Consider the following 26,524-nt stretch of genomic DNA (forward strand, 5'->3'; position numbering starts at 1 on the left):
AGCCCACACCAGACCTGTAGCCAGGGCTGTGCCAAGGGCCACCATGTCCACCGCCTGGTGTCTGTGTGCTGTGAGGCCCAGGGCCCTGTGCTTGCCCTCTCTGTGCCTCTGTCTGCTCGGGGACAAAATGAGAGACTTGAGGTCCTCCAGGACGGCTGTGGGGCCGGGCAGGGGCGGATCCAACCCTGCAGACCACGCCCACCTTCTCAAGGCGAGCACCCCCTCACCCTGAGCTGGGTGCCTGCAGCTCTTCAGGTTGGGTGTCGCAGGCAGGGTCTGGGCTGCCTGGAGCTCCCAGTGCTGAGATCCACTCGGGACAGCTTCCGGCAAAGGGTTCGTGTGCTGCTGGCCACGTGTGCAGGCAGCAGTGTGGGGGAGGGGCACCAGGCCCCCTTCTCAGGCCCCAAAGTGGGTCAGGGCCGTGTCCAGGCCCCTCCCTCTGGGGTCACGCCCTGCGCAGACTCAGGCGCCTGGGAGGTTGGGCAGCCATGTCCCTCTGAACCTCAGATTCTGCGCCTGACTGGGGACCACAGCGCTGCCAGGGTTGGGGTGGGGGTGAGAGCAGCCGGGGAGGTGCCCCTTGGGGGTGTGGGTGCCACTGCTATTCCTAAGGCTGGGCTGGAGTCTCCCGCAACCGCCTGTCCCTCTCCCAGCTCTGGGTGTGCTGGCTGTGCCCCTCCTGCCGTGGGGACCCCTCTCCTGCTCTGTCATGGTTCGCAGCTGGAAGAAACTCCTAGGACGCTGTGGGAGTGCGCGCCCCAGGCCTTTCCCTCTGGCTCTGCAGGCTGGGGTCACAGCAGGGCAGGGCTGAAGTGGGTGAGGCCCCCACCTGTGGCAGGTGTCCCGGATGGCCTGTCACTTCCGTGGCCTGGCTCTGGGCTCCTGTCCCCAGGGGTCCCCACCTCTGTCCCCTGCAGCCCGATTTGACCAGCCCGAGCAGGCAGAACACTTTGTGGAGGGGAAGGGCAGCGGGGCTGGTGTTCGGTGAACTTGGACTGGCAAAGGCCCACTGCTCAGGGCGGCAGTGCAGACGCCTCTCCCGCCACCCCTCCCTGCATCAGCCCAGGGCCCAGCCGCCACTGGCCCTGGGCGACACGGCCCGCGCAGGTGCCCACCAACGCGTCAGCCCAGGGCACTGGGTCACCCTTAAGCCTCAAGTGGCCGCATGAATAAACAGGCAACAGGGACGCTTTGTTCTTAGTGAGGTCCCGCCCCTCCCGCTCCAGCTGCAGCTTCCGAGACCTGTCCTGCGTTCCCGCCCTGGCGGCCCAGGGGGAGGCCCGGAGGCAGCCGCTCCAGGGCCACGCGTGATGCTCCCCCGACCACAGCAGGCGGCCCCAGCTGCCACCCAGCTCCCAATGCCTCTGCCAAGGGTGCAGAGCCACATGGGAGGCGCCCACATAGGAGGGTGGGGGCGGAGCTAGTGTCTGCTCCACCCAAGACTCCCACAGGGACATCCAGCGGGGTGAGAGGCGAGGCCAGCGCTGGGTCACCACGAGACTTTATTGGGGACGGGGACTCTCAGACACCGAGTGCACACGGCCCCCCGACCAGCAACTGTCCCCGGCCTTGCTTCGTCCATGGGGGGCGGCGCCGGCCCTCAGAGCCGCCGCCTCGGCCCTGTGTGGCCCCCAGGCACACCTGTGAGCCAGTGTCCCGAAGCTGTGCACGCAGGGGTCTTAGGGACAAGCTCCCCTCTGCGAGCAGATGGACAAACAGGCCCTGTCCTGGGTCACGGGGCAGTGTCCCGCCTCCTTGTTCTGATCCGGGTGCTGGGAGTCCAATGCTGGGGCCTCCTGCCTGCCCCTTGCCCCTCAAACCTCAGCTCTGCCCGTGTTCTCCCCCGCTGCCGGGGCCAGGCTGGCCACTCCCGCAGACTGGACGCGGGCTGCACCTGCAGATCCCCGCCTGCCCAGAGATGCGTCCCGCGGCCTCTGCTGCTTTCCTGGCTCTGGGCTCCAGCTGAAGCCAGGCCAGCTGGAAGCCCCTGTGGACGCAGGCAGGAGGTAGTGAAGGTGCAGGGAGCTGAGAGGCGGGCACTGGCGATGGGTGCTCTCCCAGCATCCCCTTCTGCCTGTGGCCACTTCCATCTCAGGTGGCAGCCATTTGAATGCCATCAGACCTGGAGCTCCTCCAGCCCACAGCAGGTGCACAGGAACCGTTTGTACTCGGTGCAGCTGTTGAAGGCTCCTGTCAGGAAGGCGGGGCCAGGCTGCGGCAGGTGCTTCCCCCCGTGATGGGCCCTGTTGCCATTTGGTGCTGCGAAGGGCCATGTCCCCTAGGGGTGCCTGCCCTGGCTGGGGAGAGCCCCTGCTGCTCAGGGTGGTGACTAGAGCTCTGAAGGGGACAGGCGTCTCCAGCAAGGCTGGCCTGCACCTGTCCACTTCCCCCCAGCAGGCACAAGCCCCAGCATGTCCATTCTGTAGCCAAGTCCTGGCGAGATTGCTCCCGTATCACCCACAGCCCATGTACAACCACAAACCCATTACCATCACTCACAGCAGCTGGCACCACGGGGCTGGCAGCAGAAGCCGACTCAGCCAGGGTCCCCACGAGAATCCAGGGTCCCACCTGGCGCCTGCCATGGGACAGGCTGGCTCCGGGGCCTCTGAGGGTGGGGAGAGGAGCCCAATGGGACCCCCTCCATCACACCCGGCCTTGCCCCTCCCCCTGCACCTGGGCTGCCCCCGGCACCGCCCTGGTCACACTGGGCCGTACACCTGCTCCCAGGTGAGCACCCACGGGGCAGTGAGCCAGGCTTGTCCACACAGAGGCGCTGCCCGTGTTGGCTGGACACTGATGGCCAGGTGGGCTCGAGGGACGATGGCCAGGTGGTACAGTCAGTCGGACACGGGGGCTCTCAGCACATGCTTCGGTGGGAGGGGAAGGGGGTTGAACCCCACACCTGGCTACCTGCCTGCAGACGTCAGACAGCCCCCCAGGCTGCTTCCAGGTCCCCACGGTGGAAGCCTGCAGGTCTCATTTTTGTCCGGGGCAAGGCGGGGGGGGCAGCAAGGAGAGATTCAGGGGTCAGGGGGGCCTGTGTGTCCAGTGAGGGCCTCTCCCTGCAACCACTCAGTCAGGGCTGGGCTCAGGCGGCAGTGCCCATAATCACCAGAAGGGGGCAGCCTCTCCCCAGAGACAACAGCTGGGCAGAGTGGGGGGTAATATCCCAGGGGCACTCAGGATCCCGGTGGCCCTGGAGGTTGGCTGTGGGGCTGAGAGTGGTACAAGGCCAGCCCTGGCCCCAGCCTAGAAAACCAAGAGGCTCCCGCTGGCCTGGGCCAGGCAGGTGGTGCAGGGTCTGCTCCCCCCCCCACAGAGGCAGAAGAAATGGGATGCAGGCTCCTGCTGACCTTAGCAGAGACACACGGAGCAGGCACCACCTCCAGGCCTGTGTGCAGCCTCTGGGGAACTGGTGTCCTCTGGGGAACGGGTCCCTGCAAGAGCTGTGCCCCAGCCTGGCCTCGGGGCACAGGAGAGCGGAGGGACCATCAGGCCCCTGGAGACTGGCGGAGGGGTGGGTGCTGGGAGGGCAAGAAGGGCCAGACCAGACCTGGCTTCAGGAAGACGCACCTATGCCTGTGCGAGGACCCAGGGCTGCCGTCTGCCTGCTGTCCACGTCCCCACAATGGCAGGGCACCCTGGTGGCGCTGGCCAGAGCCCAGCCCTAGTGGAGTCTCCTGTCCTGGGCGGCAGGCACAGTCTGGGCAGGTGGAATCTTGGGGGTCAGGTTCGCCAGCCTCCGTCAGCAGAGGCAAGAGTTGACGACAGCTGCCCAGGCAGGGTGGGCTGGCCTGGTCCATGCCCCCTCCCTGGGAGCAGGTGAGCCATGCATAGGAGAAGGGGGCGGGGAGGTGGGGGCAGGGCCAGGGGGGTGAACAGGCTGGACAGTGCGCCCGCCTAGCGGTCCTCCCGGACCGGCCGGATCTTCATCTCGGAGAACTTCAGCGAGTACTGCCAGCCGGTCCACGAGGACCACTCGACACCGTCGGCGTAGGAGGCGTGCGCACCGCGCAGGTACTGCCCGTTGAGGTTGGAGGTGTGGCAGTTGCGGTACCACCAGGCGCCGCGGTAGAAGGCGGCACAGTTGTTCTCCGAGTGGTCGCTGTCGCGGTCCTTGGTGGTGAACCTCATGCCGCTGTGCTTCAGGAGGGAGTCGCCTGCACAGAGCACGCACACGCGTGGGCCCGTGCGTGTCACCCACATCGTGTGCGTCACGACCATACCCGTACATGCCGGCACGCACGGCTGGTGCCAGCCTGGGCTCCCTGCCCTGCCTCCCGAGGGGTTCAGCCTCACTCGGGAGGCACGGCAGAGCCCTGCCCCAGGTGTCCAGCTCAGTTTCCTCATCTGAAAAGTGGGCGTGAGCACCAAGAGGGCCCTGGAGGTGGAGGCCAGCAGCCTCGACCTTGACCCCAGCGTGGCAGGCTTTGATCTGGCGCCCCCCCCCACCATCTCCACCCGTGCCACGGCCCCAGGGCCCCACCTGCAGTGCCCGAGTAGCCGGCCACGGTGAGCGGGTACCCGTCCTCCTCGGGGTCCACGGAGAACAGGCCCACGCCAAAGCTCCCGTAGTGGGCGTAGGCCGTGCCGTTGTCGAAGTCCTCCAGGTCCACGTGCAGCTCGTAGGCGGCCTGGGTGGTCAGGGCGTGGATCCTCTTGAGGCCTGAGTTGGGGACAGAGCGGTGGGAGAGGCCGCGGGGCTGGGGAGGGGGCCCGGCTAGAGAGACCGGAGGAGCGACCCGAGCTGAGCCCTGTGGGGACGGCGGCCACCAAGTACGTGCTGCCAGCAGGGCTACTTCCTCCTTCCTGCAGCCTGCGTCAGGCGGGGAACAGACGGATGGTTTTCCCCGCTGGGTCTTCTCTGTTCGCTTTAGGTTGGGCCACGCTTCTGCGCACACGGCTGACGGAAGGACTGGCGGGCGCCAGCAGGACCTGGCACGCACACTTCCCCAAGTCTGACCTCTGAGCCCATGCTGGTCCCTACTGGCTCCCTTCTGTTCACGCTCAGCTCCGCCTCCTGGGAAGGCGGCCCCGCCCCCGTCAGGGTGAGGATTCCTCTGCTGACCCTGGTGCCCCCCCCACCCCAGGTTTTGATCGTCCTGAGCCCCCGCTGCCTCCTTGCCGGTCTCAGGGCCCCAGGAGAGCCACGTGCCTGTCCTGGGCAGGGCTGCCCCAGCCTCTGCATAGCAGGTACTGGCTTGTGGAGAGGGAGGGGCACAGCAGACACTTCCTGCACCCCAGTGGTCCCCAGGGCTGGCTCCACGCCCCCACGTGCCAGCCCCTGTGGCCCCTCTGCAGTCCTGTGCCCATCTGGGTCCCTCCCCCCCCACACACAAGGTGTCCCCTGCCTCTTGATTAAGAGGACATTTGATTCAATGCCATCGGTTTGTCCCTGCCCGGCTCCCTGGTGCCCATGTGGCAGCGCGTGTGGGCTCCTGGGCCATGAGGGCTGTGTGACCCCTGCCTCTGGGGCATCTGCCAGATGCTGGCAACAATCAGAGCACACTGGGCTCCTCCAGGCATCGGCCGCCTCTCCCCAGGGACCCTCCCTGCATCTCCCCAGGCTGGAGCACCTGGGGCAGGGCACGCAGCTGCGGGGTGGAGCTGTGACTTGCACCCAGGCTCCCCAGGACCAGTCCTGGGATGCGGGGACAGGGCAGGAGGAGACGCGCCCAGTGGGGCCGCCGGGAGTCTCCTTCCCACCTCTACGTGTCCGCTGGGGTTAACACACTCGGCTCTCCGGGCTGTGGAGCTGTCAGGGCTCTGGGCTCCTCTGGGGTCCCCCCCAACCCTGTCCTGCCTGCAGCCCGCGCCTCCTCCCTCCCTTCCTCACACCCCCCAGCTCCCCAGGCTCCTCCAGCCCCAGCCACGGTAGCTGCTCCTCCTAAGCCCCCGGACACCCCTGCAGGGAGACCAGGATCCTGCCCTGCAGCCCCTCCGAGTTCAAGGGAGAAGGAGCTGGTGGCGAGGAAAAGCCCTGGACCCCGAAGCTCACGTGGTCACCCCAGCAAGCGACAGAGGGGTGCAGGATCTGAACCCAGCTCCCAACATTAAAGAAGCTTCGGAGACAACAGGGAGCCGGCTTGCGGCACTGCAGGTTCAAGCTGCGGCTTGTGCTGGTGCTCAAATCGGAGTCCCAGCTGCTCCGCTTCCGATCCGGCTCCCTGCTAATGCACCTGGGAAGGCAGCCGAAGATGGGCCAAGTGCCCGGCCCCCGCCCCCGCGTGGGAGACCACAGGGAGCTCCTGGCTTCGGATCGGCTCAGCTCCAGCCTTTGCGGCCAACTGGGGAGTGAACCAGCAGATAGAAGACCCCTCTGTCACTGCCTCTGCCTCTCTGTAACACTGCCTCTCAAATAAATAAACAAATCTTTAACAAAAATAAAAACTACAACATTTAAAGCTTGTAGGAAATGAGTGATACTGTGACCACAAAAGCCAGAGTGGTGGGGGGCGGGGTGTGCGCGGAGGGAGCCGGAAGGGAATCGGCTCACTGTCAATATCTGTCTCTCCTATGGACGCAGGGTCGATAGCCTTAATATACAAAGAGCACCCATAACTCAATAGGAAAGGACAAAGCACTTAGTGAGCAGGTGGCTGGGAGAGCGGAGACGCACAGGGAGGTGTGGGCAGAGCGAGATGCTGTCTCCCACACTCTCCACGCCGCCTGGTATTGTTTGCAATGAAACCAAATACAGCACTCAAAAAGAGCCAGGGCACCGCTCCCGGGAGGGTCCCAGCGTGGTGTCCCCAGCAAAGCCATCAGCTGTTGCTGACCCCAAGGGCGGGGCAGTGCCAGGGTCATCCCTGGTCCTCATGGTGCCTGCTGATCCCGACAGGCCCTGGGCGTCCCCTGCTCTCTGCAGCCCCCTCCTCCTGCCCAGCGTCCCGGGAAGCAGGGGGTCCCGGACAGCCCCCTCCCCCTGGGTAAGGGCTTGCCCAGCAGAGCAGCCACGTGGTCCTCACTCCCTCTGGCTCCATTCCTGTTCATTGCGACACCTCGGTCACCGCCACGAGTGACATCTGGGAGCCGGCTCTGGTGTGTTGCGGTCAGGGGAACTGTGTAGAGGGGGCTGGGGTCCCACTGTGCCTGGCACCTCTCACCTAGCCAGTGCTCGCCCGTGAGCTTGCCGAAGCCGTCCCGGTATGCCTCCCAGCCCCGGAAGAAGTTCACGGAGCCGTCTTCCCGGCGCTGAAACACCTGTGAGGGAGACCAGGATGGAGAGCCTCAGCCCCGCGCCCAGCCTGCCCTGTGCGCTCCCTCCGGTCGGGCAGGGCAGAGCCGGGCCTCCCCAGCCCTACGAGGGCTTCTTCTGGCCCCAGCAGCTCAGGAGTGGTGGCCTGATGCGGGGCTGACCCAGCATTCACAGGTCCCGCAATGTCCCCATGGACTGGGGCAGCCTGGAGGCAGCTCGGCGGCCTCCGGTGGGGAACCTGTGCTGGCCTTGTCCTTGCTCTGGGCCTCAGTTTCCCCACTGGCCAAACAGAGCGTAGCGGTGGGCAAGGACTCTGCAATCTCTTTCCAGGTCAAAACTAAAACCGGGGGGGGGGGGCCGGGCGCTGGGGTGCAGAGTTAAGCTGCTGCTTGGATCCCCACCTCCCATATCGGAGAACCTGGGTTCAAATTCTGCCTCTGCTTCTCATCCAGCTTCCTGCCACCTGGGAGGCGGCAGAAGATGGCCCAAGGACTCCCTCATGGGAGACCAGGATGAGCTCCTGGCTCCTGGCTTTGGCCTATCCAGCTCCAGCTGTCACGGGCATTTGAGGGTGAACTGGTGGATGGAAGACACCTCTCTCTCTCTCTCTGCCTTTCAAAAACAAAACAAAACAAAAAGATACTGATAACCCACTCTCTAGTTTTCAAAAACAAATCACCATCCCGCACCCACCACTGGCTTGGCCTCCACAGCCCCATCCTCCGTCAGCCCCCTCCCCAAGTAACAGAAGCCCGGCCGCGACGGGGATTGGTGGGGCGGATGGCGCCTCTGCTTCCTGCTTTAACGGCAGCCACGACCGGGAGTGGGGAGCCCCTGGCTCACACCGCTCTCGGGGAGCAGCACGCTGGCCGCCCGAGCTGCCCAGCCCCTCTGTCTCACAGCCTCCCCCTGCTCCACTGCCGTCGCCGCGGTTGGCAAGGGGGAGCGCCCGCCTCCATCTGTGCGGCGTCTGAGTCGTTGAGATTTGGCCGCGGTGCCCGCCAGCCGCCACTCTCATTACGGAGCCGCCTGAGCTCGTGGCTCGGAGCCGCCCGCGTGCCTGCCTGCGCCGCGGGGACGCGTGGGTCCCGGCCTCGGGGCCATCGCTGACGTCAGGGAGCCCGAGCGAGAGGACGCGGCTCCCTTCTCCACCGCAAGTTGAAAGTCTTCGCGGGAGGGAGGGGCTGGGGCGGGAGGAAATTCGATCCGGCTCCGGGAGATCTGAGAGTCGTATTGACGGCTGAGGATTGGGACCCCGAGCACGCGCCCTTTGAAAGGCTTAATCCTGGAGAAATTCAGGCGCTCCCCAGAGGAGGCAGCGGGCAGCCCGGGCCTGCACCTGCCAGCGGGAGGGGCCGGCCACGCGTGATGGCCTGGCCCAGCGGCGGGGGAGCCTGGCCCTGCAGCCCCGATTCCTCATCTGTAGAACGGACATCGTAACAGCCTCTTCGAGCCGTGTCAGTCCACTGAAAATAAGCTGGGGGTGGGGGGCTGGCTCACAGCAGGTGACCGCTGATAGCCCGGAGCCGCAGACCCGGCCTTGGCTGGGGTTCCGTGTGCCCAGCACCCACGGGACATTGGCCAGAGGTCAAGGGGCCATGTGTGCATGGCAGAGAGAGCAGTCTGACCCTCGGCCCGACAGTGGGCTGCACCTGTCTTGCGTCTGAGACCATGGCCCGTGAAGTCCATGTGTGCTGAGGTCCCCGTCAGGCGAGCCCAGCCATGCCTCTGGCCTGATGAAAGCCTGTGTGGCACTGACTGGCTGGGGTCTTCCGTTTGGTCCGACGGATTTCTAGAAACAAGCTGGCTTTCAGTGACCGGGACGTGAGGATGTCGCCGAGCATAGAGGCCTCTAATTACGGGACAAGGATGGGCTGGGCAGGGGCCACCGGGAGGGACTTGGGGAGACGCAGACCCCGGAATCCCCAGTTAGGGGGGTGCACCTGCAGGCCAAAGGATTCGTGGCTCAGCTCCCTGGCGGCTTCCCCACCAGGCTCAGGCTGGGAGGCCGCTGCTGGGGAGATGCCGGCCGCCGCCGAGGCCTCTTGGGCCGGCGCCACGAGTGGGAAGGCAGACGGCGCGCTTTTGCTCCGTGCCAGCGCCTGCCGCCGCCGCCGCCGCTTAGGGGCTCTGCCAAGGGAGCCCGGGCCCACGTGGTCCCGCAGATGGCGCCGGGTGGTTTCAGAGAAAGGTGGCTGACGGTCCCGTGTCACGGGGTCTGGGGGCTGTGGGCCAGAACTTTAGCCTCGAGTTCTGCACACGCGGGTCCAGTCCACGCCCTGCCCAGGTGGCTCCTCCTTTGCCACAGCACTGAGAGCAAGGAACGGCGTCCCGAGCATCAGGCCAGCCCTCCCCGCTGCCGCCCTGCCCAGAGGTGGGGCATGCGCCCCTTGGGCAGATGAGAAGACTGAGGCTGGGGAATGGGGCGACCTCTGCAGAGTCTGGTGCCACGGGCGCCCCCCCCCCAAAAAAAAACCACTAAGGCATGGCTGCGTGGGGCCCTGCGTGAGCTCAGCTCCGGCCCCAGGAGAGAGGGGCACTCAAGCCACACGACAACAGTCCTTGTTCTGATGCCTGCTGGACGCTCAGGTGGAAAGAATGCCCCAGCGTGGAGGGCTTCCTGGAGGAGGAGCCGCTCCGCTGGGTGCTGATTGGGCAAGGCCTTGCCAGGCAGGCAGAGGAGGAGCTGAGACCCAAGGAATGGGAGATGAGGGAGTCCAGGCCAGATGCCACAGGTGGGTGGGGGGCTCTGCGCACAGTCCTGGGGGGCCACTGTCCCCAGTCCTTTCTAGTCACCTCCGGGCAGTACACGGGGAGGCCTCCAGGCTCGCCGGCCACAGCACGGGCTGTGGGACAAGGCTGTGGCACTCACCAGCCCTGTGACGCCCCGAGCCTCAGTTTCCCTCTCTGTCTCCCCCTCCCCCCTGCAGGGCTGGGCACGCTGGCCACCGTCACCGCTTCCCCTGCAGAGCCAGCTGCCGCGCCCAGAAGGGAACCGGGCCCACTCCTTGTTTTCGACTGGAAATGGTACCCCCGGGCTTGGCGCCCTGCCCTGCTTCCCAGCTGGCAGCCAGCGCCTGCCGGCTCCTGGCAAAGCACCCCCGGCGATGCCATTTCTCGCTGCGGAGCCGCCTCGGGCACCGGGCTGAGCGCTCCACGTGCCTGATGCTCTATACGCAAAGTTCGAGGAACCCCAACTGCTGTCCCCACCCAGAGCCGGAAGGGAGGCTCCCAGGCACAGGGGCCGCGGCGCGGGGACACTGGCCACGGCACGGCAGCTGCCCGCCCCACTGCCGCTGGGCGCATCCCGCGCGGTGGACCCCGCTGTCCTGCCGCGCGCGCAGGGGCCCGGCGGCGAGCTTTGCCCTCTCTCTGCGCTGGATCCACCAGCGAGGTCCTTTGATGTTCCTCCCGCCGGGGGAGCTCAGGGAGGGGCACGGGGCGCCTTCTCTGGCCGCGGAGCCAATTAGAGGGGTCGCGGACCCCGCCGACCCCGCGCGGGAAACGCCGAAGGCAGCCACGCCGGGGCTCCAGGCGCGCAGCGCGGGGCCGGGCAGTTCTGAGAAGCCGAACCTGGGAGGCAGCACCGCCCGCGGCGGAGCTCAGCGGGGCACCCGCGGCCGGGGAGGGCCGCAGGGGGCGAGGCCGTGCGGGGTGCCCAGCGAGCGAGCGGAGCCCCTCCTTCCTCCCACGCACACCCGCAGTGGGTTCCGCGCACGGCCTCGCCTTCCGCAGGTGCGCCCCCCCTCCCGGCCAGACGAGCCACGGCGTGGGGGTCTCCAGGCAGGAACAGGGCTCAGTCCCACTCCGCAGGGGCACGGGAGGTGAGCCGGGACCGCCAGCGCAGGTCCACGAATGTCGCCTTCCGCAAGAGGAACTTGGGCCTCGATTTTTATGAACTCCCTCCGCCTCACAAATGCAGCGTGATTCTGAGATCCCACCGGGCAGGACCGCCTCCTCTATTCACCGGGAACCCCCTCCCCAAAAGCAGCCTATGAAGAATTCTGACTTACCCGCATCTGTGACAATAGCCCCATTCAACAGATGAGAAGAGCGAGGTGACCCTGCCCAAGGGCTTCAATGGCAAGCGCTCAGGGCGGGGCGGGGGAGGTGGGGGGGTGCTGTGTGCAGTCCCCGCCCCCAGAGCTCAGCCGGGCAGCGGGAGCCCAGCTGTGGCCCCTTGATGGGCGCGAGGAAGGTGCAGGATGACCAAGCAGGGCGGGCGCAGCAGGGAGGGGCTCCTGGCCACGGCGCCACAGTCGGTGGCTGGAGGGGGCACCCTTCCCTTTCCCGCCTTTCTCCCCCTCTTCTGGAGTACAGGTGGGAGCCTCAGGCATTCGAGTGACCTTGACGGTGACCTCCGGCCTCTGGGCATGCTTGGGGGAGGGGAGAAGGACTTTGGCTCAGCGCCTGCTCGGCCAAGCATCCACCTGCCCGCCGGGGCCTCCCACTGCAGGGAGCCAAGGACCCAGGGCCAGGGGGCTTCCCTCTTCCTGAGCAGCCCGCAGCCATGGCGGCCTGGGTCGCTGGGTCCCAGTGGACATCCTGTGAGCGTGCAGCAGGAGCCCACTCGGCTCACCCCTTCCCGGGCCGCCCTCCGGGGCCCTGCCCTGGACTCATCCCTCTCTGGGTGCTTGCTGTGGACACCCCATGCCTGGCACCCACTGAGGCTCAGCGTCTGAACCCGTGAGTGCCACGGCGTTGACCGTGGAGTCCACGATGTCTGGGCCTGCCCTGCCAGCCTCCGGTGCAGCAGGGGCCGTGGCCTCCACGCTGGGCAGCGGCCCTTCAGTGGGCAGGCAGCTAAGCCCTCACTGGCCGGAAGGTGCCGCCTGCCGGGCTGCAGGTGCCCTGTCCTCCAGGGGTGGCCACCGGGGGCCGGTGCCCGAGGCCTGTGGTTTGGACAGGGGACCTAATGAGGATGGATGGCGTGGGGGCCTGCACAGGCGGCGGCCGGCTCCTTCCCAAACAACGATGGAGTTTCCGCGAGATGCCGGGTGGCAGGGAGGTGATCCTGACAGATGTCCGGCGGCGGCCGGGCCAAGATTGCTTCTGACGGAAGCCCAAATGGATATTAACGGCTGTCGGCCGGGCGGGCACTTCCGAGACAGACCAGGCTCCCTTCCAGAGCTTCAGCGGCAGGTGCGGGCACTCCTCCTGGAGGCCCCTCTCGTCGCCCGGGAGACCGGCTCAGGTCCATGGCGAGCGAGGCACGAGAAGCTGCCGGAACTCCGATTCCTGGCCCGCCCGGGGCGTCCCAGAGGCAGGGGCAATAACTCAGACTTCTTAGGGAAACAGCACTTTGCAGCCGCAGACACACGGAGCCGGCGCACGGAAAAGCCCCCTCCGGGGCCGAGGCAGGTGCACGGGGATGTCTGCCTTGGGGAGCCTCTGGGAGGGGGGATTCTCACCTGCTCTCTGGCTGCCTCCTAATGGCTGCCTTGGGCCCACCACCGCCTCCCCTCGCCCCTGCCCGCATCCCGTCTCTGCTGGGTAGGCTGACCCCTCTCCAAACCGCCCCGGCCACTCACCCTCGCATCCCACTCACAGCTGGCTCCCAGAGCCTTGCCTCTCGCCTCCCTGCCTGGTCACTCACTCTACCTGCTGGGACCCTTCTCTCCGGCGTGCTCGCCGGCCTGGACATCAACAGACCAAAACAGTCCAGAGCCGCTCTGTGATGAGAAACCAAGTCCAAGACTGGGGACCAGGGATGCTGCCACGTGGGCACCCTGGAGAGAGCTGATCCCCCCGCCCCTGCCCCCACCAGGGCCTGCTCTCTGGAGCGCCGGGACCTCCCTCCTAGGGTGGAGCTCCAGGATCTGGGGTCTCGGTGTGTCTGCCAGTGCCTTGCACAGAGTGGGGCCCCCACTGTCCTCAATGGGGGTCACACAGCTTCCAGACACAGAGCAAAACACTTTGCAAACGCTAGCGGCGGAAGCTGAGGTCAATCCCGCGAAGCCTGGGTATCCTCCCTGTCAGTAAGGGCTGCAGGCCCCACCCTCGGGGGCCCCACGAATGGAGGCAGCAGCCAGGGGAGCCGAGAGCAGCCGCGGGAGGCACAGCTGCAAAGCAACCGCATGGCTGCACCCCAGGCCTGCACCCGACCTGGCGGGGCGTGTCCATGGCCCAGTCTAGCTGCGTGGCCGGCACCCCGTGGCCGTGGCCCTGGGGCATTGGGGTCCCTGCCCCGGCCTGGCCTGGGGGGTTTCTCATTCTGCTGTGCTGGTGTCTCCAGTCCCCCAGTGTCCCCGTGGCACACTCCTGTGCGGCTCTCTAGAGCTCCACGTGGTGCAGGGTGGGGTGGGGGGTCTCCCCACTTCACAGCTCAGGAAACCCAGGCTCTGGGAACTTAGGTAATCGCCCACCATCACACAGATGAGAGCCGCCCGTGGATGACAGAGCTCAAGCAGGTGGTTTCCCCTCTCGCCAGCAGAGGGCGCCCGCGCACACCTGCCGAGGATGCGGGAAACACCCCCTCCAGCTCTCCTCTGTCCAACACCCTCGATGGCTCTCCAGCGCCCGTCCCAAACTCTGCAGCCTGGGATCCCGACAGGATGGCCCCTCACGTGCCGCACACCCCAGCCGATTGTCCCCCGAACATGCCGCGGGCCCTCTGACGCCAGGCCCTACTTAGGGTGACCCCTCCTCCATGAGCCCCCGCCTCATCCCACATCCTGGGTCTGAGTCTCGGCTTCTCTCTCGTTCCAGCTTCCCTGTGCACCCTGGAGGCAGCAGGTGATGGCGTAAGCAGCTGAGCCCCGACAGCCACAGGGGAGACCCTGGTCGCGCCCCCGATTCCTGGCTTCGGCCCCAGCTCTCGGTGGCATTTGGGGAGTGAACCAGCAGATGGGCGGCTTCTCTTTCTGTCTCTGCCTCTCGAGTAAATAAAACGCAAAGTTCTGCACAAAATCAAACAGCAGCCAGCAGTGTCCCTGCTAAGCCCCAACGTCGAGCCCGAGCCCCCAGAGGGTCAGAAGCCGTCCATTTTGGGGAGGGGGCGGTCAGCCCCTTTCCCGCTGTCAGTCAGCAATCCCGGCTCCAGGATGCGGGATGCGGTCGGCACCGCACCGCCCACGGGACCATTGCTGCTGCCGTGTGCACAGCACGGGAGCTAAGGATGGCGTGGACTGTTTAAGTGGCTAAAAAAAGATCAAAAGAGGAATTCTTATTTATTTCTTTAAGTTTATTTATTCTTATTTGTTTCAAAGGCAGAGAGATATCTCATTCACTCCCCAAATGCCCGCAATAGCCAGGGCTGGACCAGGCCAAAGCCAGGAGCCAGGGGCCCCACCCCGGTCTCCCAGGAGGGCGGCGGGGGCCCAGGCACTGTCTGCTGCCTCCCAGGGCGAGCCTCACCAGGAAGCTGGGTCAGAAGCAGAGCTGGGGCCGGCGCCGCGGCTCACTAGGCTAATCCTCCGCCTTGCGGCGCCGGCACACCGGGTTCTAGTCCCGGTCGGGGCGCCGGATTCTGTCCCGGTTGCCCCTCTTCCAGGCCAGCTCTCTGCTGTGGCCTGGGAGTGCAGTGGAGGATGGCCCAAGTGCTTGGGCCCTGCACCCCATGGGAGACCAGGAGAAGCACCTGGCTCCTGCCATCGGATCAGCGCAGTGCGCCGGCTGCAGCATGCCAGCTGCTGCGGCCATTGGAGGGTGAACCAACGGCAAAAAGGAAGACCTTTCTCTCTGTCTCTCTCTCTCACTGTCCACTCTGCCTGTCAAAAAAATAAAAAAATATAAAAAAAAATAAAAGAAGAAGCAGAACTGGGATTCGAACCTAGGCCCTCACATTTGGGCCGCGGGCACCACAAGCAGCGGCTTCACCCACGGCGCCGCAGCACCTGTCCCCGCAGACTTCTTAAAAATATGCTTTAAATAATACTGCAGGGAGAATCCAACAAATTTCCTGCAGCGCGAATTTCAGCGTCTACACGGAAAGCCTGGGAAGGAAGCCACGCCCGAGCCTGGCTCCTGTGTCCCATTTCCCTGCAAAAGCGGACGTGGGGCGCTGCCCGGAGACAGCCAGCCCACACCGACCCACGCAGACCGAAGCCCGCAGGGCCTCCCATGCGCCCGCACGCCCACCCTGCTCCAGGGTCCTCCAACCGGGGCCGCTGTCCCCTTCCTGCCTGTACCCCGCCCTTTGAGGGGCAGCTAGAACATTCCACGGCCACCATTTCCCAGCCGGGGCAGAGACCAGGAGACAGGAATTGGACGGCTCCTGTCCCGGAAGTCAGGGGGTCTCTGCCCCCACAGCCCCCGGGAGTCCCACCAGCAGCAGGCTGCACCCAGCGCCTCCCGGAGAACCAGGACCTGGGCAGCTCAGAGGCGGGGTAGCAGGTGCGGGCGCCGCTCCCTCGGGGCACAAAGCCCCGGCCACCGCTTCAGGCTTCCGTGGGTGAGGGGCCGCTCAGGCACCCCCCCCCCGCCCCGGGCCTCCCCGTGCCGAGACTCACCGTCCAGCCTCCGCCGTCCGTGCGCATGTCGCAGTAGACCTGGAAGCCGGCGGGGTAGTGCGTGGGGAAGATGGAGTAGACGCCGTCGTCCTGCTGCCCGCTCAGGAGGACGTCCAGGCAGTCCCGGGGCCGAGAGCCTGAGGCGGGGGAGGGCGGTCAGGCCGAAGTCCACGCCCCCACCCCGCCCCGCCCCACGCCGTCACGCGGGGTCACCTGGGCTAGAGTACCGGCTTTCATTCTGCCCTCACTGCACCAGTCACCCCGAGCCTCGTCTTCCCCGTCTGCAAAATGGGCACCCTGGCCGTCGCAGCGCAGGGTGAGGAGGCCCAGCTGTGTGCTGGACGCGAGGGTGCAGGGACAGGGCATGGGCCCCACGGGAGCAGGGCTGGGCCCCAGCTTTCCCTGCCTCCCTGCACGCCCAGGTCACCGGAGGAAGGAAGCCCCCCGGCACACTCACCGCTGGCACAGCCCCGGGGCCGGGCGGCCCTGGCAGGTGCTCTCTGAAGATCGGCCTTGACGCGGGGCCGGCCCAGCCCCCGGTCCCTCTGCAGGGCGTCCAGGACGTCGCTGACCGAGGTCACCAGGTGAGCCATGTGGCCTTGGCTCTCGGACAGAAGCTGCACAGAGCAGCAGGGGTCAGCAGGGGGCAGGCGGCCTCCGTGCGGCCCCGCCCCGCCCCGGCCCTAGGTCTCTGTCCAGGCAATCTGAGGGGTCAGCTGGGCGGGGACCTCCGGGGCTCAGAGGGCGGGGGACTCCAGCAGGCACTGCCGCCCCCAAGCCCTGGTCTGGGGACAGTCCTGGGCGTTCAGCCAGACGAGGTGGCCGGGAAGATGCCGTGCTGGATTCTACCCTCGCTCACCCATGTGGTGAGCGCCTTTCCCAGGCTCCACCTCATCCGAGAAACGGGGCTAATGTCACCCTCTCCCCCCAGCCAAGCCGCACAGCGCCCCCCACTGCTGTCCCCTGATCCTTAAGGAAGATTGTGAGTGAGGGGCCACTACTCAGGGGCACACGGGAGGCTTCGGGCAACGAGGAACGAGGACCCCACCCCCACACCCTCAGGGCTTTGAGTGTCTGTGGCTCTGGGACGTCCACCACCTCACTGTCCCCCCACCCCCACCCCCACCCCCACCCCGCCGAGAAGAGCTAGGACTGGCGTTATCACTTCCTTGTTACAAATGGGGAAACTGAGGCCCAGCAGGAGAGGTCCCTGAGGGTGAATGGCCTCTGGCCACTTCCCTAGGGCCAGGGTAGGGTAAGGCAGGGCAGCCGTAGGCACCCAGGCTGAGCTGGGACCCCACCCCCTCTCTGCAGGAGCCCGCAAGAGCCACCCCTCCCAGTCTGCTTGCAGTGGGGAGCGCTGGGGTGCGGTTGGACGCTGGAGGGGTCGGCTGCTCTGTCCACTGCTCACCCCCCACCCCATCACAGGCCTGGGGTCTGGAGCACCCCAGGTCAGGGCCCTTGGGGCCTCTTGGCTCTGGCCACTGCCCGAGTTGTCTAGGGTCTGTCCTCTCCCCACCCCGGGGCTCCAGGGGGAGGCAGCACCACGAGGAGGGGGAGGCAGGGTCAGGGCAGCCCAGGCCACCAGCCAGCACCAGGGTCTTCGTGGCCTGAGCCTGTCACGTGGCAGACCAGCGCCCCCTGGAGGAAGAGAACTAGAAGCACACCTGGGAAAGGGCTCCCGGCTCAGCCAGGCAGGGCCCCCACCCCTGCAAAGCTCTTGGTCCCCTTGATTCAGGGAGGGCTGGGTCTGGGACGAGGGGAGGGGGCAGGGCAGCCCCCAGGGGGCGCCGGGCAGCCGCTGTTGGGAGTGTGGGGGGTATGGTAAGACTCCAGGTTAAGTCTCCCCAGCTCAGCCCAGCCGTCTGAGACCTGGAGAAACCCGGGCCCAGTGCCCCCTGCCCTCTGCTCCCCGGCTTCGTCTTTAAAACGCCCACACAAACTTGCCACAAGCTAACGTGCGCATGGGGCCCGCCTGCTGAGCGGTGCACTGCGCAATCAGGGCGGCTGCTTCTGCCACCAAGCCTCAGTCTGCCCCTCCACAAAATGGGGTCACAGACTCACCCGACTCCTGGGGTTCCTGGGAGGTTGCCAGGTTAGCAAAGAGCTGGGCACACAGGGTGGCACAGTACCTCCCACGTGCCAGGAGCCGCGGGCCAAGGCCCCAGGTCAGCAGCCCTGGCCCGGGCTGTGTTGTCCTCTCTTGGCAGGTGAGGAGGGGGCTCCTCCTGCCTGCCCAGGGTCCCCCAGCTGCTGCGGGCGGGGCCCGGCCAGGAGTCCAGGTCTCAGGGCAGCCTGGCTCAGCCTAGCCCAGCCTCAGGCACGCCCCTCCCTCCCCGCACTGGGGTCAGCGGCCAGGGGGGGCCAGAGACCCAGGACCCTGCCTCTCATCCAGCACCCAGGGTGCTGTGGGCACTGCTCTGAGACCCCGGGCTGGCAGCTGGGGTCTGTGACGCTGGGAGAGGAATGAGGAGACACGGCTGGCTGCCTCTGCACGAGACACAGACACTCGGGCTCTGGACTCATCTGGAGTCTGTGGCACACGCGTCAACTCCGACACGTCTGCAGAAGGAAATACATCAGGCAAGCCGGCCGCTGTGCGCCCAGCAAAGCTATTAGTCTCGTGGGTCCGGGGTGGGGGCGGGGCCACGGGGGGAGTTGGGAGCCCCTGGTCACCCAGGAATCTAGAGACCCCCCGGGCCTGCTGGGGAGCCGGCAGGAAGCTGCAGCCGCTGTGGGCGGGCCGGGGTGGGAGCACCTTTCTGGCGGTCACCAGCTGTAGCGCCCGGAGGGGAGAAGCCGGGTCATCCTGGGTGTCCGGGGTGGGGTGGGGGGCGGCAGGGCCTTGGCCCCTGCCCCTAAGGATATGAGTCACTCGGGTGACGTGGCAGCGGCTGAGGCTGTGCAGGGATGGCCCTGGGACCCGGGACAAGTGACCTGGGCCACCACGTTCAGTCGGGCAAATGGTGGGAACAGATCCCTGCTCCTGTGTCGCTGGGGTGTGGGGTGTGACCGCGGAGCCCACGGCAGAGACCCCTGGCCCAGACCCAGCAGCACCCTCGGGACTTCCCTGCGCCAGGCCTGGTTTGCTGCTGATAGATACGGGGCCACAGGTGCTAAATAGCCAGGGCCAGCGGCAAAGAGCATGGGACGGACCCTGGGTTCGAATCCTGGCTCCCCGGGGCTGTGTGGCCTGGGATGAGACGCTTCGCCTCTCTGAGCCTCACGGCTTTGTCTGCGGGTGAGAACAGCAGCCGCCCTGAGCCCAGACCCCCTGCCCCAGACCCTGGGGAGGGGCAGCCCCAGGAGCAGAGACCCCAGCCCTCTTACCTGGATGAGCCGGCCCTGCTCGTGCTGCAGGGCGCTGAGCCCCTGGCCCAGGGAGCCGTGGCCCTTGCGCAGCCCCGCGCACTCGGCCTGCAGCTCCGAGGCCCGGGCCAGCAGCCGGGGCAGCTGCTCGGCCAGCGTGTCCAGCAGCTCCTGCTCCTGCTCGCCCGCCCGCCGCGGCTGGGCCTGGTGCTGGCTCAGCGCCTGTAGCACGGAGGCCTGGGCGCCCTCCAGGCGGGCGAAGCCGTCGGCAAGGTCAGGGCAGCGCGGGTCGATGACGATGCTCAGGTGTGAGCTGTCTGCCCTCTCCACGGTGACCAGCGCGCTGTTGGCCCCAGCCGGCCCCGTGCTGACCACGGGCGGGGGCGCCGTGCCCGGCGCGTGGGCGTGGTTCAGGAAGAGGACGGTGCCGGTGACGGCCACGGCCAGCAGCACGGCCAGGGCCAGCAGCACGGTGCACAGGGCATAGCCGCAGCTCGGCCGCTGCGGGGCAGCCCAGGACAAACGGACACGGACACAGACACGGACAGGGAGAGAGGGGCGAGCGTTAGAGGCAGGCGGCGTGGGGCTCAGAGAACCCTCTAGTGGGGGCAGGGAGAGGGCGCTGTACAGAGACAGAGAGGAGGAACCACAGGGCCAGGGACACGGACACACAGACACAGTGCGAGGGGGAGAGCGAGAGAGATCCCAGGGGAGAGACACGGAGAGACCGGAAAGGAGAAACTGGGGCAGAGAGACCGGGAGACAGAAGGAGCGCCCTGCCCCCTGCCCCGTGCCCCAGGCCCTTTGCTTGTGCAGCCACACGGCCCCTCGCAGACCCCTCCCTGGGGGAGCCTCCTGCTGTGCGGCCAGACGGGGCGGGGCTCTGAGTCCTGGGCGGGGCCCTATCCGAGCCTTTCTGAGTCTGTTCACCTGTGAGATGGGTGTGCTAACGACACTCACCTCTCCGCACCTGGGCACCCGCTGGGGGCACTCGGAAGAGCGGGCTCTGCTGGTGAGGGCAATGGCCGTACAAAGGGGCGGGCTGTCCCCAGGACACGAGCGCCCCGAGGGAACGGGCGCCTGGCACTCACAGTCCCTGTCAACCTGGCGCACGCACAGCCCCGGAGTCCGGACACGGCTCTGCCCGAGGCTGTTCTGCGGCCCTGGGCACACAGGGGCCACCCCCTCGCCCCTCTGCTCCCGCGTCACAGGGCAGACTGCTGGCAGGACACAGGGTCACGGCCGCCTGCGGCTCAGGCCACCGTGACGCCCCGGACCTGCGAGGTGGCCAAGGTGGGCAGCTCAGAGGCGGCACAGGCCTGCTGAACACCTTGTGCAAGGACAGAGCCGGGAGGGGACAGTGCCAAGGGGCAGCTGAGTTCCAGGAGGAGCCGGGACTCTACGGCCGCGAAGGCTTTGGGGGCGCAGATCCCTGGACCAAAGCGCTCGGAGGGGGGGGGGGGCGGACGCACATCTGACACGGGGCGGAGGGCGGGGACTGAGGCCCAGGGGGTCCTCCCGGGCTGCCCGCCTGTCTCTGCCTCGCATTGCCACAGCGCGGACGCGGGGCGGGGGCGGCCCTGGCCGTGACTGGCGGCCCCGCCTCTCGCCTCACTGCATCCGAGGGCTGACGATGCCACAGGGCAGGCGGCTTCTTTCCCAGAAACTCGAAACCAAGTAACGCCTGCACGTGGCACCCTGGGAAGCCGGGCAGCAGCTGGACAGCCAGAGCCCCAAGGACGCGGTCTCTTCGTTCCAGGCAGCGGGAGGGAGCGCTCCCTGGCCTGCCCCTGGTGCCCTGGCATCCCAGGGCTCGGGGCCGCACGCCTGCCCTGCTCTGTCTATTCCGGATCCACCCACCCAGCCGACTACACAAACCACAGCTCCCTCCAACAGCTCCACATGGGCTGCCCCAGCTCCGCGGACAGCACCCCCTTGCACCAGCCCAGTTTATTCTCTTCCTCCGGGGCTCGGTGAGCTGTCACCTCCTCCAGGAAGCCTTCCTTGACTGTTTCCTCACCCTTCTCTCCCAACCTGTAGGGGCTCCTTGTCCTCTGTGCCTCCCTGGGTTGGCGCTTATGGAAACAGGCGGTCCTCCCCTCTGCCCTCACCCATTCCCTCATCTCTCAGTCATGGGAACACCCACTCAACATTCACTGGGTCTCCCCAGGAGACAGGCTCTGGGTGTAGAGAGGGGGGAAGAGTTCTTGCCCCTTTGGGGGTGGCTGACAGCTGGGGACACAGGGCTGGTGAACGGCCAGCAGTCCTGACGGCCGGGTGCCGAGCGGATGGACGGACCGAGAAGAGACGGACTGGGTCATGTCCCCAGAACGCGGCTGACCGGGGAGGAGGGGCCGTGCTGTTGAGCTTTCTAGGACTTTGCAACAGAGGCCCGGGGACCTGCCGCTGGGCTGGCGACACAGCAGAGGATGGAGCTGTGTCAGCAGTGGTCCCCGTGCGCGGCTCCCAGCCCGTCCGGGGACACCTAGCCTGGAGCAGCTCGGCTCAGAGCCCGGCCTCGCACAGCCGCACGAAGGCGCCCTGGCCGGCCGAGAATTCAGCACCTCCCGCTGGGTCTCCGGAGGCCCCAGCCACGGTGGGAAGGCCGAGGTGCTGGGGAGAGGCTGCAGGGCCCATGGGAGCTTGGCGCTGCGCAGGGCGCTGGGCAGAGAATGGGTCTTCAGAGACGTGGCCGGCTTTTACAGGCGGCCGCTGACGTGCCCGATGTAATAACGGGGGCTTTGGGCCCCGCAGCCCGACCAGCGCCTCCGGCTGCGGCTTCTTAATCAGCCTTGGGCCAGGCCGGAGTGGGGCGCCCGCCCCCGCCCAGAGCCCCCACCCTCAAGAAACTCGGCGCCCAGGCGATGGGTGGGGAGAAGCCAGGAGCCTGGGTCGGGCAGCGGAGGACGGGGCTCAAGGCCCCCCTGCCACGGGCCCCCCGCCGAAGGATGTGGCCAGCCTGGGGTCAGGGGCTGCCTCGGAAAATGGGCCCATGCCAGGAGCCCCCAGTGCGCCCAGGGAGACAGCAGTCCCGGCTCCCTGCCCGGAGCCCTGGCTCCAGAGGTGGCCGCAGGGGGCGTATGGGGGGGAGGCTCGGGTGCAGGGGCTCAAGGCCAAGTGCTCTGCAGAGCATCGTGCCCGCCCGGCCCCGGCCCTGCTCTCTGCGTGATGGAGCGCAGAAGGGGGCAGCCCCAGGCGGGGGCGGCTCTTCAGGACCAAGCTCCCCCCAGAGTGCGGCGGGCGATGCAGCCTTGCGGGAGGGAGGGGCCCAGACCCCCAGCTGCTCCCCCTCCCAGGGCCCCCAGGAGCCCACGGCTCTCACTGCTGCTCGGAGCTCTAAGCCAAGGGGCCGGTGCTCTGCTCACGGGGGTCGGGGGCTCCCTACGACCTGGGAGAGGCTGCTCTGGGTCCTGCGCAGAGCCCCCCCTTGCTCCTGCACGGGCCCTGTCCAGGGGACCCCTTCCTGGAACCAGGGCGGGGGGAGCGGCTGCCGGGATTCGAGGGGGCAGAAGGCGTGGGCGGTTTCCACAGGTTCTCTGTAAGGGTCTCGGCTGCTCCCTGCCCCGGGCTCCTGGCTTCCCAGATGGCCTAAACCCGGCTCTGCCCACCCCAAACCAGAGTCCTCCCGAGCTCCTCAATCCCACCAGCCGCTCCCTCCTCCCCGGGCTCCCCACGGTCACCTGGCCCTGTCCCCAGCTGCTGCTCCAGTCAAGGCCCCACCACGTGCCCCTAAACCACAGGGACCACCTGCCCGCTGGCCACAGTTGGTGACACACCTGACCTGTCGGCCCCCCTGCCTGAGGCCCAGACCACGCCCCCAGCTGCACCTGTTCCGGCAGGTGGGGGCTCCATAAATAGCCCTCGAGTGAAGCGAACGCAGTAGGGATTCAGGTTAGACAACAGGAAAAACTTCCCGACAAGCATTTTGGCCCGCCTTCCTGGAATGCTTTTTAGAAGTTTTGAAAATATCAAGAGAGCCCCTCGGGATGGGTAGGAGGTCGCCCTCCCCACGCGGCGGCCTGGGGACGGACTGCGGGGACACGGGAGGTGACTCGCTGGCCTCCGCTCCAGCCTGGAAGAATCAGGTCTATTTGTGGGTCCTTTCATCTGAGCCACTCCACACTCCTGCAAACAGTCCGCCGCCTCTGCCGGCTTCTCCCTGCCCCACGGGAGTGACAGCCCCTGCGTCAGTCGGGGGAGAGAGGACGCGCTAACGAAGTCGGAGGCAACAGCTTGTCCAAGGTCACCCAGCAAATGAGGAGCTCAGGGTGCCTGGGGCTGGGTCAAAGTGGGACCCTGGCGTCCCCAGAAATGGCCACACGGGGACACGAGCCCCTCCCTGCAGGGGGAATGAGCATCGGAGCTTTGTCCTTGGCGGCGACAGAACTCGGCTAAGCCAGTGGAGCCAGGAGACGACGACCCTCACCGGCTGCCAGGGAGACCCGAGCCCTGGCTCCGCCTCTCTCAGCCCCTGCCAACCACCCTCGTGAAGTGAGGACCAAGTGGGCATCGCTGTTCCCACTGCACGGATGGCCAAGCCCGGGCCCAGAGAGCAGGAGGGACTCGGCCACAGTCACACAGCAGGTCCACGGCCAAGCTGGGAGCGGGGAGAGAAGCCTGGTGGGGACGGACTGTCTGCCCTGGATGGCAGGCGCAGGCAAGGTCTTCCTCTTGTCCGAAGCTTCCCACCGGCCTGGAACGGGCAGGGATATCGCCCATTGTGGGGGTGGAGCGGGCAGGGGGATCGCCCATTGTGGGGGCGAGCGGGAGCCACGGGACAGCCAGCCCCGAGCTCTGGCTTCTCTCAGCAGCCTCCTCCCCTTGAGACAGCAGTGCCTGCACGCCGCTCAGCTCAGCGAACACGGCTCGTTCTCAACACTGCTGCCTGGACGCAAAGCAGCCTGAGCCTAGAGAGAGACCGGAGGCGGGGTGCAGGTGGGGGGCAGGAGGAGCGCACGGCCACAGGGGCTCCCCAGAGAGGACAGCCTGGGGCTAGGGGCAGAAAGGCACTGAGCGGCACAGGCTAGAAACGCGGCCCGGACTTGGAGACACAGCCACCGGGCACCAGGGGGCTTCCTGGAGGAGGTGGCGGCGTGTGAGCCAGTCTGAAGTACACAGAGTGACCCTGAGTGAGGATGGGGGTACGTGCTGGGGGGCTTGGGGGGAGATCTAGAGATGGGTGCCCCGGGGTGGGCGGCGACAGCCCTCAGGACATGAGCGGAGCTGACGGAAGGGGAACAGGCCAGGCTGCGGATGGCTTAGGAGAGCAAGTCCAGCCGCGAGGGCCGCTCGCTGGGGGCGGAAGGCCAGATCTCAGCAGTAGGGGCCTTTGCTTGGGGGTGACCCACCTGGGGGAGGCAGTGGACGAGGCGAGGCGTTGGCTCAGAGTTGACACACGCACGCACATGCGTGTGCTCACACACACACTAACATGCTGTGTGACGCGGACCTGTTCCTCAGCCTCTCTGATCCCCAGCCTTTGCAGTGGGAGCACACACCCCTGACCAGCCCCTGGCCTGCTCGGGGAGGTGCCACTTCGTAAGGCAAACAAACCCACAGGGGCTGGGCCCCCGGGGGCCACGCGGTGCCACTCAGGAGGGAACCAGCAGAAGCAGGCGGCAGCTCCTGAGATCCTGAGATGGAGGGGCCGCCCCCTCCTGCCGCTGCAAACACAAACTGTTCCTTCCCCAATGACATCTGTCTGGGAGAAATTTGAAATTTAAAACGGGCAGCCCCATTATTTCCTGTCCTCGCCTGCCTGCCCGCCTGCTCGGTCCCTTGGCAGCCCAGCCCGGGGCAGCCCTGCGGCTGCCCCCTGCCTCAGCGCCCCGCGCTGGCCAGCCGGGGGGCACTGCTCTCGTCCCCCTCCAGTGCCCAGCCCTGGACGCCCTCTGAGAGGCCCCCTTGCAGGACCCCTGCCGAGACAGCCAGGAAGGAGCCAGTCCTGGAGCTCCCGGGCCAGGGTTCGAATCCCCACGGAGCTGCGCTGCCGCAGGTCGGAGCTGGCCCTCTCTGAGGTCTGGGTTCTGGGGGACAAAGCCGGACGGCCGGTTACAGCGGCCAGGCTCTTCCAGGAGATGCACACGGATCAATCTGCTGCTGCCGGCGGAGCTCTGGCTACAGGGAGAGCGTTCCTACGGGATCCCCGGGTTCAAGTCCGACTCTGGAAGCTCTGGCCGACGTGCCAGGTGCCCAGCACCGGGCGCGGGCAGAGCGGGGGGCTGCGTGGAAGGCTAAGCTGCCCATTGCAGAGGTGGGGAAATGGAGGCTCAGCAGGGGAGGTGATTTGTCGGTGGTCACACAGCCAATTACTGGTCCCCTCCTCCCTCTGCACCGGAGCTCGGCCGCCGGCGCGCGGTGGGGGACGGGGGTGCCGGCCCGCAAAGCCCGGGGCCGCCCCATCCGAGCCCCGAGTTTGGGCCTCCGCTCAGAAGGAGGAGAGGACGGCACGAGAGCCTCGCAGGGGTGCGCCCCAAACTCCAGCGCCCGCACTGGGCCCCCGCCCCGCCGGCCCGAGCGGCCACCGCCGCCCCCCAAGTGCCCGAGCGCGCGTACCTGCGGCTTGTCGCGCGGCGGGGCCTCAAGTTGGGAAGCGCCGCCCATGGTCTTCCAGCGCTCCTTGACCATCTTCCCGCAGGACTGGCGGGGACGCCGGGCCGGGCGCGCCGCTGCCGAGCGCAAAGGCGGCGAGGTGGGCGCGGGCGCGGGCGCAGGGCGCGCGCTCTGCCCGCCCGGTCCCCGCCTCGGTGCCTGGCGCCGGGGCGGCCGGGCGTGTGCGGGTGAGAGCGGGAGCGGGAGCGCGAGAGCCGCCGGCCGCCCGCCCGCCCGCCCGCCCGTCGCTCGCGCTGCGCGCCGTCCCCGCTCCCCGCTCCCGCGCCTCCCCTGCGCGCTCCTCTCCGCTCCCTCCTCGCGCCCGCCCTCCTTCCCAGTCTCCGCGTCTTTTTGTCTCGGACTCTGCCTTTTCCTGCTGCCCTCGGCCTCCCCGCCACACGCGCGCACACGAGGGCACAGCGGCGGACTTCGATGAGTAACTCCACCTCCCCAAAGGCCTGGAGAAAGGAGGCAGAGCCGGCTCCCAGACCACTGGGGCGGGCCGGGAGGGCGGCGAACAGCCCCGGGCGGCCCGGCCCTCGCAGGCTCCGGGCGGGGTCCGAGAACCCCGGGCGGGGCACAAACTTCCTCCCCGGCCCGACTCGCGCCAACTCACCGTGCGCGCGGGCGCGGCGCCGGGCGGGCCCCGGGAGCGCCCCCGCTGGGCCGTCTCCCAGGAGTGCCCCGCGCTCCCTCGGCTCCCTCTGGGCTCAGGGTGCTGGGTTTGTACGGAGAACTAGGCTGGGCAGAAGGTGGGGGCCGCGGGATGCACCCCTCTCCTCCCCACCACGGGTCTCCGAGGGGTCCTGGGGCAAGTGCGCCCTGCCCGGGAGCCCGCAGCCGCCAGGGACCTCCCAGCCCAGGCCACCCCGGCGGGCGTCCGCAGACAGGTGCCCGGGCGCCCCGGGGCGGGACGGGGATTCCGGCCACCGCGACAGCAGTGGGCGCTGCGGTGGCAAGGACCAGCCGCTCC

At 67.5% G+C, this 26,524-nt stretch overlaps 1 protein-coding gene across 1 annotated transcript; it reads right to left on the minus strand.

Moving 5' to 3' along the window:
• Positions 1 to 1,484: 1,484 nt before the first annotated feature.
• FIBCD1 (fibrinogen C domain containing 1) lies at positions 1,485 to 25,751 on the minus strand. Its single transcript, XM_008252211.4, has 7 exons — positions 25,516 to 25,751; positions 18,982 to 19,461; positions 16,109 to 16,268; positions 15,652 to 15,788; positions 7,110 to 7,206; positions 4,490 to 4,669; positions 1,485 to 4,163 (listed from the first exon to the last, which is right to left on the minus strand). The coding sequence occupies exons 1-7, from the start codon at positions 25,585 to 25,587 to the stop codon at positions 3,904 to 3,906; spliced, it is 1,386 nt and encodes a 461-aa protein (XP_008250433.2). The 5' UTR covers positions 25,588 to 25,751; the 3' UTR covers positions 1,485 to 3,903.
• Between the last annotated feature and the right edge of the window lie 773 nt (positions 25,752 to 26,524).

The sequence above is a fragment of the Oryctolagus cuniculus genome, chromosome 1 (genome assembly GCF_964237555.1).
Source record: "Oryctolagus cuniculus chromosome 1, mOryCun1.1, whole genome shotgun sequence".
NCBI classification, from domain to species: domain Eukaryota; kingdom Metazoa; phylum Chordata; class Mammalia; order Lagomorpha; family Leporidae; genus Oryctolagus; species Oryctolagus cuniculus.

What these genes read in the sequence shown, in the direction of transcription:
- FIBCD1 (XM_008252211.4), bottom strand. Translation starts at nt 25,587, where the DNA reads ATGGTCAAGGAGCGCTGGAAGACCATGGGCGGCGCTTCCCAACTTGAG. An exon ending in CACGGGCGAGCACTGGCTAG is followed by an intron (nt 4,670 to 7,109) that starts GTGAGAGGTGCC and finishes TCCCCAACTCAG; the next exon opens with GCCTCAAGAGGATCCACGCC. An exon ending in CGGCTACTCGGGCACTGCAG is followed by an intron (nt 4,164 to 4,489) that starts GTGGGGCCCTGG and finishes TGCTCTGTGCAG; the next exon opens with GCGACTCCCTCCTGAAGCAC.